Below are 18,187 nucleotides of genomic sequence, written 5' to 3'. Positions count from 1 at the left end.
GGCATACAGGGGAAACTCCATCCCTGTCAACGCAGGCTCACTTTCATCTCTGTTACCAAGCTGTCAGGCCATGTCATGACAGTAACACATGTGTGGCACTAAGGGATGTTGACAGTCAGCGTTTTAACTGGAAAAGTGTCAGCAAACTTTGAATGAAGGGGAAAACCGAATAACAAATATTACTGCACTACTTCTTTAATGTAATGAAAACACTACAGTGGCTTAAGGTCAATTATAAAAAGGTAGAAAACAAATGCTGAATGTTTGTCTCACAGCTAAAGGATGATAACATAATATTTACTGACAAATTTTGTGACTGTCACAATACAGTAAAGTAAGTTAAATGTATTATGGTGATGGGTTTCAACCAATGTTTTTTGTTCAGTCAGGTTCAGTAAACCATTAACTGCACAAATCTGATATAACAACTGAGTCATTAGAGGCACATCTGAATGTCACATTCAGCTCTGTGATAGTTTGAGTATTTTTGGCTAAAGTATGAACGTACTGAAAAAAATTAAATAAAACTGACACAATCAGTAATTAAAATAATAGCTACTTCCCTACATATGGTCGCTGATTTCAACTGTAAGAATGCTACGTGCACCTTTATGGGAGCTGCTTGTTTGAGCGATTTGATCATTAGAATAATTAATGCCCCTTTATTCTTAATCTCAGGAGTTAGGGGGGGCGTCCATTAAATTGCAGGGTCAGCAGTTCATATCGAAGTGTCCTTGGGTAAGATACTTCAAGTTGCCCCAGCACCTGAAATGTCAGCTTCACTGTCATTGCTGTGCCCTGAATTTCCCCACAAGAATCAATAAGGTCGGCAATTTTATCCCTATGTAATTTATTCCCACAAGGCTACATGTTCCACTTCACAAAAGTGTAATACAGGAGTAAAAAGGAGACTTTCAAATTACAGAACGTCAAGTCCTTCCGGGAACTTTAAATTTATAAGTGTCAGCAAGGAGCAGACCCAAAGAAAATTGAAATATGACTGCAGCCGTCAGCGCAGAGCTGCACAGTCTCCACCATGGCATTCAATGCAAAAAGCTGATTCTTCATGAAAGATAAAAGAAAAGCAGAAGAATAAAAAGAGAAATTGTGAAGGGGACTTGCAGAAAGATGGATGACAATGCAGTCCATTACAGGTGACAATGTTAAAATGACACTGTGGATGCAGTTGAGGATGTTCTTCATACGGAGTCCTGAGAAAGCTGCTGCAGACAAAAACTTTCTCTAGAAGATAACTCGTGGAGGTTGTGATTTTCTTTTAGTTTTTTTATTTGTAGATGACAGTCAATTGTTATGATTTTAGTTCAAAACCAAAGAAAAACTGGTGACAAATTAGATATTCATGTCATTTAGAAGCAAACCTGTACGAGTGGTCCGTTCATAAGACTCAGACTAACTCATAATGTCTAAAGATTATTATTCTATTCTATTATTATTCTTATGGACACCGTATCTCAAGAACACCTTGAAACCTTCCACTTGGACTCAAGAATGACTTGAATACTGCACCTACTGCCTGTTCAGGATGATGATTCAGACCTGGGCTGCTCGCGGTTTCTCTCTTTGCAGTTTTCTTACAAGTTTTAAACTGATTCAAAGTCGAGTCTCATTTCACCTAAACATTTTTTAGCTTCCTCACCAAACACAGACCAAGGGAGGACAACAGCAGAGGGTGCTATAAACTTTACAAAGTCTTGTGAAAAAGTTTTTGAACTACAAAACTGACAGAAATACAGAAGTGTGATGGGACAACGGGCAGTGCACTAAGTGGTTCATTAATCAACTATTATAGTGTTGTATGAATAACTTGTGTTGTAGAGAAAAGAACATGGAAGATAGCATCACCGTGGTTGCCTCAACAAATAATATTGTAAAAAGTCTAAAAACAAAAGTTTAGGGTACGTTAGAAGCTATAGTTAGGGTAACAACAAACTCTGCCAAAGCTGCAGGACTTCAGTGTCACCACCACTAAGCTTTCAACTTGTCATCATGGACTCACTCTTGGCAACTATTTGCATATTCATTGATCTGTTGTATCTTTAATTAGTTGTTGGAGCCTGACACACAGTGAACACTGATGCAACATTCATTTGTTTATGTCTCAGGTTAAAAAGGGCAGAATCTTGTCTCCCTTTATTTATGCTGCTCTAACTGTAGGGGGTAATGGCCAAATCAATAAGCAAATATTACGAGCACACAAACACGGATGCCATTACTCACCCTGCTGGGCTGATTACTGTGTAACAGCATCGCAGTCAGTTCCCTCAATGACTCTTGCACACGTCCCATGAACTCTGCAGACGGCAGCCTCTGAGAGCAGAAGAGGTCCATCGCTTGGGCTGCGACCTGGCAGGCCTGCGGGACAAGGTCATGAGGACCCAGTGGAGGAGGATCCCTGCACGCTGTCACTACTGAGTCAAGGAGCTGACACACAGAATCCACCAACACTGACCCCGCGTCCCCACCTGAACTGAACCACAGAACCTCCAGGTCTTTGTTGTTCCCTTCTACTCTGTGCAGGGCGCAGAACGACTGGAGGAACTGCACGTGGGAATGCATCGCGTCCCCCTGAGCATGTACGTGGAAAGTGAAGGGAGCTGCCGGATGAGGGGAAACAACGGTGCAAGGCTGGTTGTCCTCCAACATGAGATCAGGAGTCTCTGAGTCGCTGTCTGGCTGAAGAGCTGTGCTGTCGGCCAAACCTTCTGGACCAAACAGATCCTGAGAAACATTGTCCACTGTGTTGTCATGACCTGGAGGATCTGACAAAGAAACAAAGAAGGAGAAACACATGTTTAATCTGGACCACATATGTGTTTAATCTGGACCACATATATGTTTAATCTGGACCACATATGAGGAAGAAACAGGCTGAAGCTTTGGTCCACTGGTAGACAGTGACTAAGTACATTTACTATGTACTGTGCTTACCGTTATGAGCAATTAGCATTGCACGTCCATTGTATTTCTATTTTCTGCTACATACTTTAGTGGAAATTATCTACCGTACTAAAGCCGATTGGGCTCAGAGCACTTCCAAACTTGGATGACCTACTCTGTACTGTCAGACAGCAGGTGATGGTCCTCTTATATAAGATTTCCAGGATACTCCACATTTGCTACTATTACAATGCAGGATGTGAGAAGCTGGAGGCAGCGGGGTGATGATGATGGCAGTGTCACAGTTCAATTTTGCTAAACCACGACACGCACCATGAACATTTGTGAAGCGGTTTCAGCCTTAGTGTCAGTAAAGGTAAACTCTTAGTACAGATATATTTGTACATGTGTTAGCAACTGGCCACTATCACAATGTTCTCATTAATTCAATGTGTGGAAACCAAATTCAAGAAGTCTGTCAGTGGATATTCAGATTTGTTTAGTAGTAAAACATGAATTTGCAATCTGACTGAGTCCAGAAAAAATAAATGCAGACCGACAGTGAAATACAGTGTAGTACAGTGCTGAACCACAATATATGTAAAAAGGTTTTTATTCTGCTTTTAGAATGACGACAAAAAAAACAAACAAGCGTGTCATGTTTGTCCGGTGTGATGTATGCTTCACATTTCAAACTGAAAATGACCATTCGTCATTACTAAAACTAAAGTCCAATTCTCTTTCCAATTTCTGTTTAACAGCGCCTGTGTTTAGCGGCACTTACTCCAGCAAATGTGTGTGTGGCCTTCTCCTTGTGTGAACCTTTTCATAAAAGCATCACACAAGGGGAAAGGTGTCAAAATGACGGAATGAGAATAGTCCACAATTCACTGACAGGGAATAAAAGGCCAAATAAACCCCAAGCATTTAAAATTCAGTCAATGCTTTTTACAGCCAAAAGCCCATATTACTGGAGGATATACAGCACACAATATTTAGAAAAATGTCTTTGAGCATTGCCCAAATTTCCAGCAAGAAGAGGCCACTGAAGCCAGATCAGAGGAATCCTCATTCATAAAGGGGTTTATGACACGAGGACCCCCAATAAAACACATTCAATACTGGCAGAGGAGCCAGAACTGGTTTATCATATGGTCGTCTTACAATTATATCATGAACATAAGTCAACTCAGTTTATCAATATGCTATAACTTACTTTGAACGTCTGATGATCCATCAACATCAAAACATCAGGACCTCACTTATTTTAAAACTGTGCTAAATGCTGCTTTGATATTTTGTCTCCCAGTAAATTACTGCCTATAAACACTGAGACTAGAACCAGAGTAGAAATGCACCATTAAGCTTTGAAATATTGACACTGGTTTCATACATAAATTAGCATAAATCAGCAGCTCAGTAAAAAGGTTTTCAAATATGACAGTAAAGTATAAGGTATTTTAAATATCCTTTGTTGTATTTTAGATCCTTCAAATTGAATCAATGGGACTCAAATCTGAATTATAGGGGTTTTAACTGATTTAACTGAGAACAGGTGGTCTTCACCTTTACAGCCTGTCCCGTACTAAATGTCCCCCCACTGCCACAGGAGAGTCAGATTTAGGACGACAAGTGTTTTCATTGGATCAAACGCTGACATGAAGTCAATGATATTTACACCTGTGTGTGTTTTATATGGAGCAGAGAACAGCTGTAGAAAGATCTCCTCTGTTGGGAAACAGTAAAATCTATTCCTATAAAATTAATGACATCATCATTTAAGCCCTTCATGATACTTGGCAATGACCAACCTGTAACTCAACTGGTTTCCTGTGACGCAAGTCACATTAGTACATGACTTCAAAAGCATCGCCTGTTGCTCGTCCTCCTTTCTGCTCGACTTTCCTCCAACGGCACCAATGTTTTGTGAATTACCACATATGCTCTGCTGCAACATTTAATACTGTGTTTAAATCATCTCCCCAATCACTCTCTGGACTCTGGTGTTGGTTCTACCCTAGGTTATTCCTTCATTTCAAACAGATAAACCTCATAAAGCCAGCTGTGGGACATGAATATTGTTAGTATGTACAGTATCCCACAGCTGTACTGCCATCTCTACTTTTCTTTTTTAAAATATATCCATCTTAACTAAGATTCAAACTTGCACAACAACAGAGTCTAAATAAGTCTTTCCACTGCATAATTCAGACAGTTCACGCTGTGGAGGTGAGCTGTGGTGTCTCAGAGAGTCAGGAAGCAGCATCTTCTCTGTCACTATGCAGCTAAAAGCCGAGGCTCTGAAAGAAAAAGTCTAAAGCAGAAGAGGAATGAGATCCCTCATCTTACAGAATCCAGGACACTTAATGTAATATTTCTCCTCATTTGTTCCAGTAAATCATCTGTTGTGCAGTGCACAGTGTTCGTGTTCGACAGGATGTCCTTATTAACCACACTTTCCTTCGGGCACAATGACATATTCTGAAATTGCATCACACAAGTAAACACTGTATAACTGTGGGCACTGGGACAGACCTGACTCATGTTTGTACAGTACACACTGACCTGTCCAAACTAATAAATCAACAGTGGTGGGCTTACATATGTAATCATCAGCCGCCTCGTGTGATAACAGGACAGCAGGTTCAGTGTCTGAGCTCCTGATTGCTTCTGTCCTTGAGATGTCCTCTCCTCAGACCAAAAGCATCAGCAAAGACTTTCTGCATCTCAACTGTCTGCAGTTTTTGGACAGAGTGGCTCCTCCTGTCAGCGACTCTACAGGTCGCTGAATGAATTATTCTGAAACTTTCCAAGGGTGAAACATTTGGCAAAGGATGCTCTTCGAATGCAAACAGCGATCATCAACAGGTCTGACTCTCAGAGTAACCAGGTCCGTGGAGAAAGGCCTACCTGAGGTGTCCGACGTCACCCTGCTGAGCAGCACCTCCTGCTGCAGCCTCGGCGCCTCCTGCTGCATCCTCGGCGCCTCCTGCTGCAGCCTCAGCACCTCCTGCTGCAGCCTCGGCGCCTCCTGCTGCAGCCTCGGCGCCTCCTGCTGCAGCCTCGGCACCTCCTGCTGCAGCCTCAGCACCTCCTGCTGCAGCCTCCTCACCTCCTGCTGCAGCCTCAGCACCTCCTGCTGCAGCTCCTGGGCTTTCTCCTTCCAGCCTTCATGGCGGCTCCTCAGCTCGCAGCTCAGAGCCTCAGCGTATTCACGGCCACTCACACCCTGGGGCTTGTTCTTTATTATGGCCACAGCCAGGGCGACTTTGGCTCTCATGAAGACCCACTCCACTTCACCGGCTCCTGCCAAAAAGAATTGAATCGTTTTAATTTAACAAGAATCAAATCTTTAGGAAGTCAACCAACAAAAATCAGATGATGAAACCTGTACTGTATAAAACCAGTATCCACTGTGAATCTGTGCTGTTTAAGACCTAGATCTCTTTATGTTCCCAATCATTAATGTGAATAAAACTTAAAATGTTATACATGTTAAATGTTTAACTTTGATAAACTAACTTCCACCACCAGCTGTTCGACATGTTTGTCACATTACTTTTAATTCTAAAAAACACTTTTGACTTAAAAAACATTTGTTATGTTGATGTTAGCACTGTTTATGCTAATTAGCGACTCTGTTCATGGACAGACTGTGACATGAACATGTAGTTTAAACAGGAAAACGCTGCCACTGACTTTATCTGTAAAACGGATTAATTACCTTTCAAAAGTTGCTGCTCACTCTCCATTTATCGAAGTCTGTTTTCTACAAACTCTCCATTTATCGAAGTCTGTTTTCTACAAACTCTCCATTTAACTTTAACAACCGACGCTAACGATGCTAATCTAGCTAGTTAGCTTCACCGGCTGCGTCGGTGTTACAGAGAAATGTGTCACCCGGAAAGTTCAGTGACACCGGAAACTTTCTCCAGGTAAATAAACCATCGGTGTTCTAAAATAGGGGAGAGGTGTCATGTTTTTATTTATATTATATAAGTAAATATGGGTTATAATCTCCAATGACACAGTCAGAAGTGATAATCGTCCAGTGTGTTTATATTGAGTGTCAAACATTACCTGAGCTGAAGACACACCTGTGGAGTTTTTACACTCATCAACCACACCTGCACTTGAACACCTGTCCTTCTGCACACCTTACAACATCTACCTGGAAACCCCAGCTCTCAGGTACAGTAAACGTCTCACACCTTATTCCAGCAGCTGATCCAACAATGATCTTAAGATTTGATCTACAATCCAGTGACCATGACGACTAAACACTAATAAATCTACAACTGTTTCACAAACTGTGTCACTGGAGGAGTTTTCTATGGTTGTTTTGGACCATGTTGATGATTTTAGTCCCCTGATCAAAGGGATCGTCTTTACAATCTCACTAAGACTTTTAACATGGGGGGTCGGGGTCGGGGTCGGGGTTCTGACTATAATTTAACTTAACCTTTTTGAGTGTAGTCATTTTATGCTCAGTTATAAACAGGAATGTCTGACACTGGGAGTCTTCACATTGATTTGTGCTGCAGGTAAAAACCAACTGCAACAATAAAAAGCTGAACGTATGTGTCAGTATTAGTTTTCCTATAATTTATTGTCATCAGTTAAGACAAACTGTGTCATTTATATTGCTTAAAATCACATATTAGCTTTAGTTTCGCAATGTAAACAGCACGTGGCACATTCTATACCGACTTAAAAAGAAGAAACTCCACAAAAAACGAAGAAAACAGCAAGAAATGTCAGGAAGAGGAAGGATCCCTCACCCCCCCTCTCAGGACAGAAATACATACAGTAGAATAAATGTGAACAGAATAAATAAAACAGTGACAGCCCAGTGTGGTGAAACAGAGAGAAACGAGGTACCTGCAGACCACATACAAACACATGATACTTAGACAGTCTGAGTCGATTTTACTGGAACTTCACCTTTATTTAAATGATCTGAACAGAAATAGTTCACTCAGAAAGACTGGTGTTAAAAATGTCAAGTAAATAACTCACGTGAACAGCTCCTCCGCAGCACCCACACTGTACATTCTGAACTCCCTGATAGGATTTCAGTTATCAAGGAATTTGAAAAGTTGAAACTTTATCAAAGTTAAAGTTTGTGGCTCTATGTATATACTGCATGTACTGTATACATATATACAGTACATGCAGTATATATGTATGTACTGTATACATATATACTGTATGTACTGTATATATGTATGTACTGTATACATATATACTGTATGTACTGTATAAATGTATGTACTGTATATATGTATGTACTGTATACATATATACTGTATGTACTGTATACATATATACTGTATGTACTGTATACATATATACAGTACATACAGTATATATGTATACAGTACATACATATATACAGTACATGCAGTATATATGTATGTACTGTATACATATATACTGTATGTACTGTATACATATATACTGTATGTACTGTATAAATGTATGTACTGTATATATGTATGTACTGTATATATGTATGTACTGTATACATATACAATATGTATGTACTGTATACATATATACTGTATGTACAGTATATATGTATACAGTACATACAGTATATATGTATGTACTGTATACATATATACTGTATGTACTGTATATATGTATGTACTGTATACATGTATGTACTGTATATATGTATGTACTGTATACATATATACTGTATGTACTGTATATATGTATGTACTGTATACATGTATGTACTGTATATATGTATGTACTGTATGTATGTACTGTATACATATATACTGTATGTACTGTATATATGTATGTACTGTATACATATATACTGTATGTACTGTATATATGTATGTACTGTATATATGTATGTACTGTATACATATATACTGTATGTACTGTATACATATATACTGTATGTACTGTATACATATATACAGTACATACAGTATATATGTATACAGTACATACATATATACAGTACATGCAGTATATATGTATGTACTGTATACATATATACTGTATGTACTGTATACATATATACTGTATGTACTGTATAAATGTATGTACTGTATATATGTATGTACTGTATACATATAAACTGCATGTACTGTATATATGTATGTACTGTATACATATACAATATGTATGTACTGTATACATATATACTGTATGTACAGTATATATGTATACAGTACATACAGTATATATGTATGTACTGTATACATATATACTGTATGTACTGTATATATGTATGTACTGTATAAATGTATGTACTGTATATATGTATGTACTGTATACATATATACTGTATGTACTGTATATATGTATGTACTGTATACATGTATGTACTGTATATATGTATGTACTGTATGTATGTACTGTATACATATATACTGTATGTACTGTATATATGTATGTACTGTATACATATATACTGTATGTACTGTATATATGTATGTACTGTATATATGTATGTACTGTATACATATATACTGTATGTACTGTATATATGTATGTACTGTATACATATATACTGTATGTACTGTATATATGTATGTACTGTATGCATATATACTGTAATGTACTGTATATATGTATGTACTGTATACATATTATAGTACTGTACGGATAATATGTATGTACTGTATGCATAATACTGTACTGTACTAATTATAATTGTATGTTACTGTATATATGTATGTACTGTATAACATTATATACTGTATGTACTGTATATATGTATGTACTGTATACATATACACTGTATGTACTGTATATATGTATGTACTGTATACATATATACTGTATGTACTGTATATATGTATGTACTGTATACATATACACTGTATGTACTGTATATATGTATGTACTGTATACATATATACTGGATGTACTGTATATATGTATGTACTGTATACATATACACTGTATGTACTGTATATATGTATGTACTGTATATACTGTATGTACTGTATACATATATATGTATGTACTGTATATATGTATGTACTGTATATATGTATGTACTGTATACATATACACTGTATGTACTGTATAAATGTCTCAGGCTCTGCAGAAATATCTGTGTGCAGAGCATTTCCAGAATTTCTGCTAAGACAACTCAACCAGCTCTTCATTTGGAGCAGCAGCAGCTCGACACAGAGGTCCTGCTGGATCACTGAGCCCCTCACCTTCTCCCAGAGACCGAGGCCAGCCAGCCACCTTCCAGACGAATCTCATTTCAGACAGTGTCCATGATGTGATTCCCTCAGTCAGCCCCGAGCCTGCAGGCGTCCAGGTGAAGGTCAGCAGAAACTCAACCAAAGAAGTGGAGTTTTGCTTTGTGACTCAGCTCTGTGCTCCAAACCTCATCAATACAGCAGCAGCTCGAGCTGCACAATAGGAATATAATGTGCAGGGTGGATATTGTGGAGGGGAAATGAAGCATGAGAAATGATTCCTGTGTATAATCTCACTTTGTCCTGTACATATCTGGGATAATAATGCATATTGTTTGCTGAAAGGAAAGAAATCTGATTTTACAATAGCAACTAAAATAAAAATCACAAGCATGAACTAGTGGTAAACTGCTGTAGCTGCAGGAGAATCACAGTGGGACCAACAACGCTTCTTCTCTTTTACTTTCCTCTGATGTTTTTCTCACATTTACAAATCCTCTAGTTCAGTAAGTTAGTAGATTTTAGCCTTCTGTGTTTTGGACTTTAGTCAAAAGTCAGCGTAAGTTGAGAGTTTGTAGTTTTTGAGTCGTCATTCATTTTGCAGGTTATGTTTCATGTTAACTAACTCATGATAACTAGCAAACACAGGTTTACTTACATGTTGTCCAGACAGAGTCCATCTGCAGGCAAACCAGCCAAAAGTCCTGCAGCACGATTACTCAGCAAACACTGAACAGGAGAAAACGTTTTTCTACAGAGGTAATGAAGGAAAATGGTGCCCAGGTGTGTGTGGGTTGGTGCAGCACAGTCAGGTGGTAAAAACTGTCTCTGTGTTATCTGGTTATTCTGAGTAGAACAGACTCTTAATGTCAGAACGAGCACACGATGAGTTAAAGCAGTGCAGGTGTTCTGCATCACTTCATCCAAGCTGTGATGAATCGTGGTCACTGACTTCACTTTCGCAGCGTTGATGCTCAGCTGCCATCACGTTTGATTGGCTTGAAAATGGAGAGACTTGCCAGCTTCATGCATCGCAGCGTCCTAAATGCATCACAAATATTTACTTGGCATGCTGTTAATTTACTTCAAATATTAAAACTGATGTTGAGAAACAAAACAAATGCCACAGTGGGTGAATGGAGCGACAGAAAACTGATGCAAAGACACAGAACATTTTCATGGACTTCAGAAATCTAGGGGCAGGACTCATGCTGCTCCACAGATGAAGCAGAAACTGAATCAGAAATCACCGGTAAAGGTTTGTTTGGGTTTGGGTGTCTATTTCCAGCATGGTGTCTGGATGTGTCTCTGTCCTCCTGCCTTTTGCAGAGCTATGATCAGATGTTAAAAACATGAGGTCTGGAGAGTTGGAAGCTGCAGCCTCCAGAGCTCCGTTAAAGTCTGAGAGTCGTCCGAGGTCCTGAAGCTGCTCCACTCACCACACTTCATTCATTAGTCTGTGTCAGAGAGTAATGGACTCTGTTAGCCTGTTAGCCTCTCTCTAGACGAAGCCCTCAGGCTTTATGACCCAGCAGTGGGCCTTTATGAAAGTACTTCAGAGAAAAAGAGAGAAATAACTTTCTAGTAGGAGAGAATTGGAGAGGGAGTAAAGTTTGATGAGGAAAAGGAACGAGTTGATTTGACTGTTTTCACTTGATTAAACGCCTGTTATCAGTATTAATGTTGTCTAATAATAATCATGCTTCAGTAGAGTTAAATGCAGCTACCAACAGACCATACCTGTTACATTTAGGTGATCTTTCTCTAAACCTAACCAAGTAGTTCTTTGGGACTTTCAAGATAACAGTCATTTAATGGGACGGTGGCATTTGAAGAGTAACATGAAAACACACGTAGAATGTATTTTATATTACAGTATATTACTATATTTTAATATTATGGTAAATATTTGGATATTTGTTGTTTCCTTTTTCCTTACTTCAGTTTTTGATTAAAATTTTCAATGTTAACTTGTTTTTTTCTTATTTGTATTTTGAGCCCAATGTCTATGATTAATATTATTATTATCAAAGGAAGAACTAAGGATAATGGATTGCAGTTAGTTGCACCCTGAATGAGGATTATTGGAGAACGGGAGACAGAACAAGCTCTTTGAGTTTTATTGAACACCCCGGTGAAGGACGAACAGTGACAAAGGCTGCGATCGACCACAGAGTAGAACCCGACTGGTTCAGAAGCGTGGCCGATATTATCGGCTGAGTTTATCTCATCACAGATAAGCTACCACTGCGGACAGGTGAGGTCATGTCCTCTGTAGTTTCTGTTGGAAATGTGTTGGTTGGTGGAAACTACCAGAGCTGGATTCTTACTTTAAAATAATACTGAGCCCAGTATTTTTGGACTTTTGGTTCTGAAGGAAAAGGATTTGATGACACAAATTTGAATCAACTTTACTTAAAAGCGTTTTCTGGCGACCTGGTCTCCTTACAGCGTTCGTCAGCACGTGCTCAGTCATCATGGAGAATTCAAACATCCAGCAAAGAGTCACTTTAAATCTAGTTCCTCTCTATGTTGTGTCGGACTCTGGTATCGTTTGGTTGGGTTGTTATGAGCAGTAACCTGGCTGGGTTACCACTCCACTGACTCATGAAGACTGAGATGCAGCTGAGAGCTCTGGAGGCCTTTTGGTTCTTGGTTCTTTGGTTCTTTGGTTCGTGTCTGAGCATTTTCCTTTGTAGCTGTTGTAGATTTGTCATTTCATTTTAAATTGGAACTGAGCTCTTTGATCACAGGCTCCAGAACATCTTCTAAATAAACTGTGGGTGGGACTGTAAAATGAATTAAATTAAATGAATTAGAATTTGAAATTGTTTTTTTATTTTAAACTATTTATTCCACCATAAAGCAGCAATGAGTGGATTTAAACACCACAACACGTCCTGATCTGTAGATACTGGCCACATGTCTTTAGTAAGAAATGTAAGAAATCCTAAAAATGTTTGTTGGTGTTTTGTGTTCAGCATCATTTACTTTGATGATTTGAATAGAGAGCGTTATTGGAAAAGGGAAGTGTTCAGTGAGAAAGAGAGGGGAGAGAGAGTATGGGAGGGACAGAGAGAGAGAGAGAGAGAGAGAGAGAGAGAGAGAGAGATAACAGAGGCAGTATAAAACCAGCAGTCAGACTTGAGCAGCTCTGAACTTGTGAGGAGACACGAACACGGACTAAAAAGCTGCTTATCTGTTCAAACAGGTTCATTTGATCTAATCCTGGATTATTAGAATTATAATAATATACAGACAGAGAGATGCTGTGTGGATGATGGACAGCTCACTTTGTGTGCCATGGATGTTGAAGCTCGAATTGTTAGAGATGCTGCGGGTGACGTGAGTAAGATGAAGAAGAGGAGGCAGAAGTGTGTGTTTGTGGCAACACCTGACGTCTGACTGGTGGATAACTGGACATGGAGCCACGTTTGTTCCTGGTTCACAAAAGGCGAGAAACGCGCGCGGTGGGTGAAGATTGGAGGGATTTCAGAGGGATCTCCAGGCTTTGCTTTGAGCTCAATGACAGGGGGATCTGACGAGGGAAGGTGGAGGGATGGAGAGTGCCAGTCAGTTCAAACCAACGCCTGTCATCTACGGAGAGCTGTTGAACATCTCCACCAACTACACCAATGCCAGTTTCGCGTCGAAAGCAGAGGTGAACGACTCTAACCTGGCTTTCCAGGCGGGTCTAGCAGTCACCTTAGCTCTCATAACTTTCGCCACGACGCTTTCAAACGCGTTCGTCATCGCCACCATCTACCAATCCCGAAAATTACACACCCCAGCAAACTTTCTGATCGCGTCTCTGGCGGTCACGGACCTCCTGGTGTCCATTCTGGTGATGCCCATCAGTGTTCTGTACACGGTGAGCCACACCTGGACTCTAGGGCAGGTGGTGTGTGACATCTGGCTCTCCTCGGATATAACGTGTTGCACCGCTTCCATCCTCCACCTGTGCGTAATTGCGCTGGACCGATACTGGGCCATCACGGACGCGGTGGAGTACTCCAAGAAGCGCACGCCGGGGCGCGCAGCCGGGATGATCGCCACCGCTTGGGTGATCGCCATCTCCATCTCCCTGCCGCCTTTCTTCTGGCGCCAGGTGAAGGCAGAGGAGGTGACGAGCTGCAACGTGAACACCGACCACATTTTCTACACTATCTACTCCACCTTCGGCGCTTTCTACATCCCCACGCTGCTGCTCATCGCCCTGTACGGGAGGATTTACGTGGAAGCCAGGAAGCGCATCCTGAAGCAGTCGCACAACAAGGCGGGGAAAAGACTCACCTCTGCGCACCTGATCACCAACTCCCCCGGCTCGGTGGCGTCCACCACGTCCCTGAACTACGGGACGAACGACACCTCCTCCTGTGACACTACCTCGTCCGCGAACGTGAGCCAAGTCAAAGTCACTGTGTCCGACGCGCTGCTGGAGAAGAAGCGGATCTCCGCCGCCAGGGAGAGGAAGGCGACCAAAACTTTAGGAATAATCCTCGGAGCCTACATCGTGTGCTGGCTTCCGTTTTTCATTTACACTCTTCTAGTGCCTGTGTGCGAGTCCTGCTTCCACCCGGAGTTATTTGACATTTTCACCTGGCTGGGTTACCTCAACTCCCTCATCAACCCCATCATTTACACCATGTCCAACGAGGACTTCAAACAGGCTTTCCACAAACTGATACGGTTCAGATGCTGCAGGGCATGAAGCACGATTGCTGGTCATAATCAGGCCCCCGACCCCCCGACCCCCCACCAGCCCTGTAATCATCTGTATAATGCCAGAATTGAATCACCCACAGATATTTCACTCTCTGTGTTTTCTGAGGGCAACATCACCAACACCCAGATTGCTTCTGATAATGTGGCTGCAGAATGAGCTTCTGATAGATGGTGCAGAGGACTGTGGAAATGGATCGGCCACCCGGCCTCCATTGTAGGATCTGATGGCACTGCATAATGAATGACCATCATTTCTTAACCAGTGCCATTTAAATAAAGTGCTGCTGGTGTAGATGAGAGATGATGTTATAATGTGCCGACTGTGTGACTGGTTATGACAATGACTTGGAAAAAGCCCATAGGCCCAGACGGGGGCCCTGCCTGTACGTGCTGCACTGGACTGCAGCCTACAGACTCACTTTGCCATAAGAGTTTGACAGTCAACATCATTTGACTTGTAAGCACAAACAGCTTAGGACTAAGCTACCATGAGCCCCAAGGGCAAAAAATATGATTTGTGTTTCATTTTCCTGAGTCAATGAGGGGAAATACTGGTGCCTAATAAGTAGTTTAGCTCCTCAGATGTGCCTGGCCCAGGAGGAGTTAAAAGCATGATTTTTAGTTTGAGATAAAGCACATTCAGTTTCTTCTTGTGGCCAGTGTACGTGTGTTTTCTTCTTTTCTTCTTCTGCTGACGTTCACCTTAAACAAGGCTCCAAGCGAGTGTAAATGTATGAATCTGTGTGCAGTAGCGTGATTTTTACCTTCATTTGCTAGAAGAGTCTGGATGGTGATCAGTAGAACGGGTGCTGAGAGGTGCACTCTGAGAGAAGGAAGAGCCAGTACTGCACAACGGATTCCATCTACCAGACCTCTTGCTGAAAATGTAAACTGCTAATATTAGCTTCGATGTCCCATTTCATATCAGACTAAACAAATTCAGATCCCCACTCAAAATATCGAACAGGGCTGCGAGTGCTGTGTTCAGTCTTCTCTTTTGTGTATTTGTGTCTTCCATGTCTGGAAAAGTTGTGGGAGATGATAATTCCTTTTAAATGCTGGAAAATGTCACAGTATTCTGATCAAAATCACCTTTTTCCCTTCAACAAACTATCAGACTATGTTAAATGTCAAGCTTTAGCTGCTGCTGCTGATCCCTCAAAACATTTCTGGGGTAAAAAAAAATCTAAATGAAAAAGATCAAGTCTGTTTTCTTGGAGCTTGTTGGAAAAAAAAGTGAAACTCGTGAAGAACTGATGAAAATGATGATGCACACGTCCAGGGCCGTAGCTACGACGAAGGACACTGAGGTCACGTGTTTGTACTGTTGCTGGAAATGAGTATTTTTTAACCTGAGGAGGAATTCACCCAATTTACACATGGTGAGTGTTTGTTCATTTGAACTCTTAAATGTGTTTTAGTACTAAAAATGAAATATTAAAGGGACATACTGTAGTTTTCCCTGTAAATGAGTATTCGCACCAGTTTGTGAAGAGATCGAATTGACATCAAATCTCATTTAGAAATATACAGTAAATAAAGAAAAAATCCTAAAAGTATTTGGAAATTATTATTATGGTTTGTTCTTTTGTTGGTCAGTAAAAGTGTTAATTAGCGACGACAGGGTTGACCTCAGTCTTTCTAAACTCCTCGTAAAGCCCTGTACATGTGCAATAAGTTAGAAATCTCTTTTTTCTTTTCTTATCTTTTCATTTTTCAGGAACTCTTTGGTGAAATGTGCTTTTTACTGAGCGTTAATGAAACCGTCGCTGCCACTCTCATTTCTGTTGATTCCTTATCAAAACACCCACAATGCATCTGCCAATAGTTCAGTTTGAGGTGAGTGGAGAGGCTGTTGGCAAGATGGTTAACCTTTGACCTCGGCCCAAACGTTTCCCGAAGTTCATGTTCTTGGTATGTTCTTGACCTACCAAGAACATTCACAGCTTCCAGCTGGTATCGAGTACTTCTAGCTGAGATCAGTAGTGCTCCATGTTTGTTTGCCGCCATAATCCCCCACAGTTTGGCTGCAGAGGCTAACGTAGCCGCTAGGCTGCAGCAGAGATGAGGAGCAGGCTACAGACGTCTGAGCAGCTCGCTTGGCTCCAACCTCACACCTTCAGATCTTTTACTTTTCTCACTTGTATTCTTCAGACCCAACACGTCTCACTCAGCTCTTCTAGAGGCAGTCGAAGCATTATACTGGTTCTGTGGGAAGAGTCTCAGTAACTGGACTTTCTAAAAGTGTAACTGGACTACCCACTATTAGGAGGACATCTCTTACCTACCAGTAGGCCAGTAGGTTTATTAGCATTGATGTGGGCGATAATCTGGTGACATCTAGTGGCAGGAAGTGACGAAATTTAAAAGCATCAAAGTCGGAGTGTGGACGACAAAACACAGAACTTTCAAAAGAGAAGCACCAGTTTGTTTCCTGTCACTTTATTTTTAATTTTGCTTTATTCATCACCAGAGGAGGAAGTTGTCTTGTCCAGGGAAGCGTTGGCATGTGGAGGAACCTGAAATGAAACCACCATCTTTTTCCTAACCTCTTTGTTTTTGTTGTAGCTCTGCATTTAGTTTTGTATCCTGACAAGATCGGTCCCAGACCACCTGTACCTACTAGCAGGTTGATAAGGGACCTCCTTGAACATGGACAGTTTTTCCTTTTTACTTGTCCCATGGTGGTTGCCACAGCAGATCATGGTCCACATGTTTATTTGGAACAGGCTTTTACACCTGATCCCTGTATTCACCTGGTTTGAGTACTGGCATGTAGAGTGAGCTGGCTTGTGCAACCGCAGTGACTGGGTTTTTGGGGGTTCTGTGTCTTGTCCAGGGACAAAAATGGCCTCGAGGAGTTGGGCCTAAAACAGCTGACCCTAGATTTTAGAGGTGACCAGTTTACCACCTGGCACATTGAGAATAGGGACCTGCTAATATACGAACTGATAACAGATAACAGACCTTTTATCAAACCAGAAACCAAACAGGTCCAACCTGAGCTAGAACTGAAGAAACCTTTCAAATAAGACACAAAACAACTTCTTCAGGCAAGTCCAGATGCCATCAAACAGCACTTTAGTGTTCTAGCCTCCTGTTTAGTGTACAGATGTGTGAGTGGCATCGAGCTTCTCTAGCGCTCAGCAAGAAAAGTTGAAAGGTGATTTTTAACCTGTATTTGTAAAAAATCAAATAAAATTTGAGACATAAATTTGGTTAAATGTTGATGAAGAATTTAGAACAATTGCACAAAGTGGCTGCACGGTTTGGTTCAGCAGTGAGACGGTGATGTCTAGAGATGCTGCTGGAGATTCTGGCCCCACCCCGTCATGTAAATCAGCATCTTTTTCTGCAGCCATGTTTGACGTGGACGCACTGTC

The 18,187-nt window shown here is 40.9% G+C and overlaps 2 protein-coding genes across 2 annotated transcripts in view; one reads left to right on the top strand and one right to left on the bottom strand.

The window, feature by feature from the left end:
- mei4 (meiosis-specific, MEI4 homolog (S. cerevisiae)) overlaps nucleotides 1-6,795 on the bottom strand; it is a 41,338-nt gene extending 34,543 nt beyond the window's left edge. The window contains exons 1-4 of the mRNA XM_026341872.1: nucleotides 6,623-6,795; nucleotides 6,026-6,204; nucleotides 5,809-5,890; nucleotides 2,239-2,780 (exon numbers count right to left, since the gene is read on the bottom strand). Of these exons, the coding sequence (XP_026197657.1) occupies nucleotides 2,239-2,780; nucleotides 5,809-5,890; nucleotides 6,026-6,204; nucleotides 6,623-6,650 (831 nt within the window). The 5' untranslated portion in view covers nucleotides 6,651-6,795. The remainder of the gene's footprint in view (nucleotides 1-2,238; nucleotides 2,781-5,808; nucleotides 5,891-6,025; nucleotides 6,205-6,622) is intronic.
- Nucleotides 6,796-13,373: 6,578 nt separating this feature from the next.
- On the top strand, nucleotides 13,374-14,790 carry LOC113149465 (5-hydroxytryptamine receptor 1B-like). The gene has a single exon (XM_026341603.1). The coding sequence runs from the start codon at nucleotides 13,639-13,641 to the stop codon at nucleotides 14,788-14,790; it is 1,152 nt and encodes a 383-aa protein (XP_026197388.1). The 5' UTR covers nucleotides 13,374-13,638.
- Nucleotides 14,791-18,187: the final 3,397 nt, after the last annotated feature.

The sequence above is a fragment of the Anabas testudineus genome, chromosome 24, assembly GCF_900324465.2.
Source record: "Anabas testudineus chromosome 24, fAnaTes1.2, whole genome shotgun sequence".
NCBI lineage: Eukaryota > Metazoa > Chordata > Actinopteri > Anabantiformes > Anabantidae > Anabas > Anabas testudineus.
This window is presented reverse-complemented; position numbering and strand designations above follow the sequence as displayed.

Coding starts and splice junctions, on each gene's coding strand:
- LOC113149465 (XM_026341603.1), top strand. CDS start 13,639: ATGGAGAGTGCCAGTCAGTTCAAACCAACGCCTGTCATCTACGGAGAG.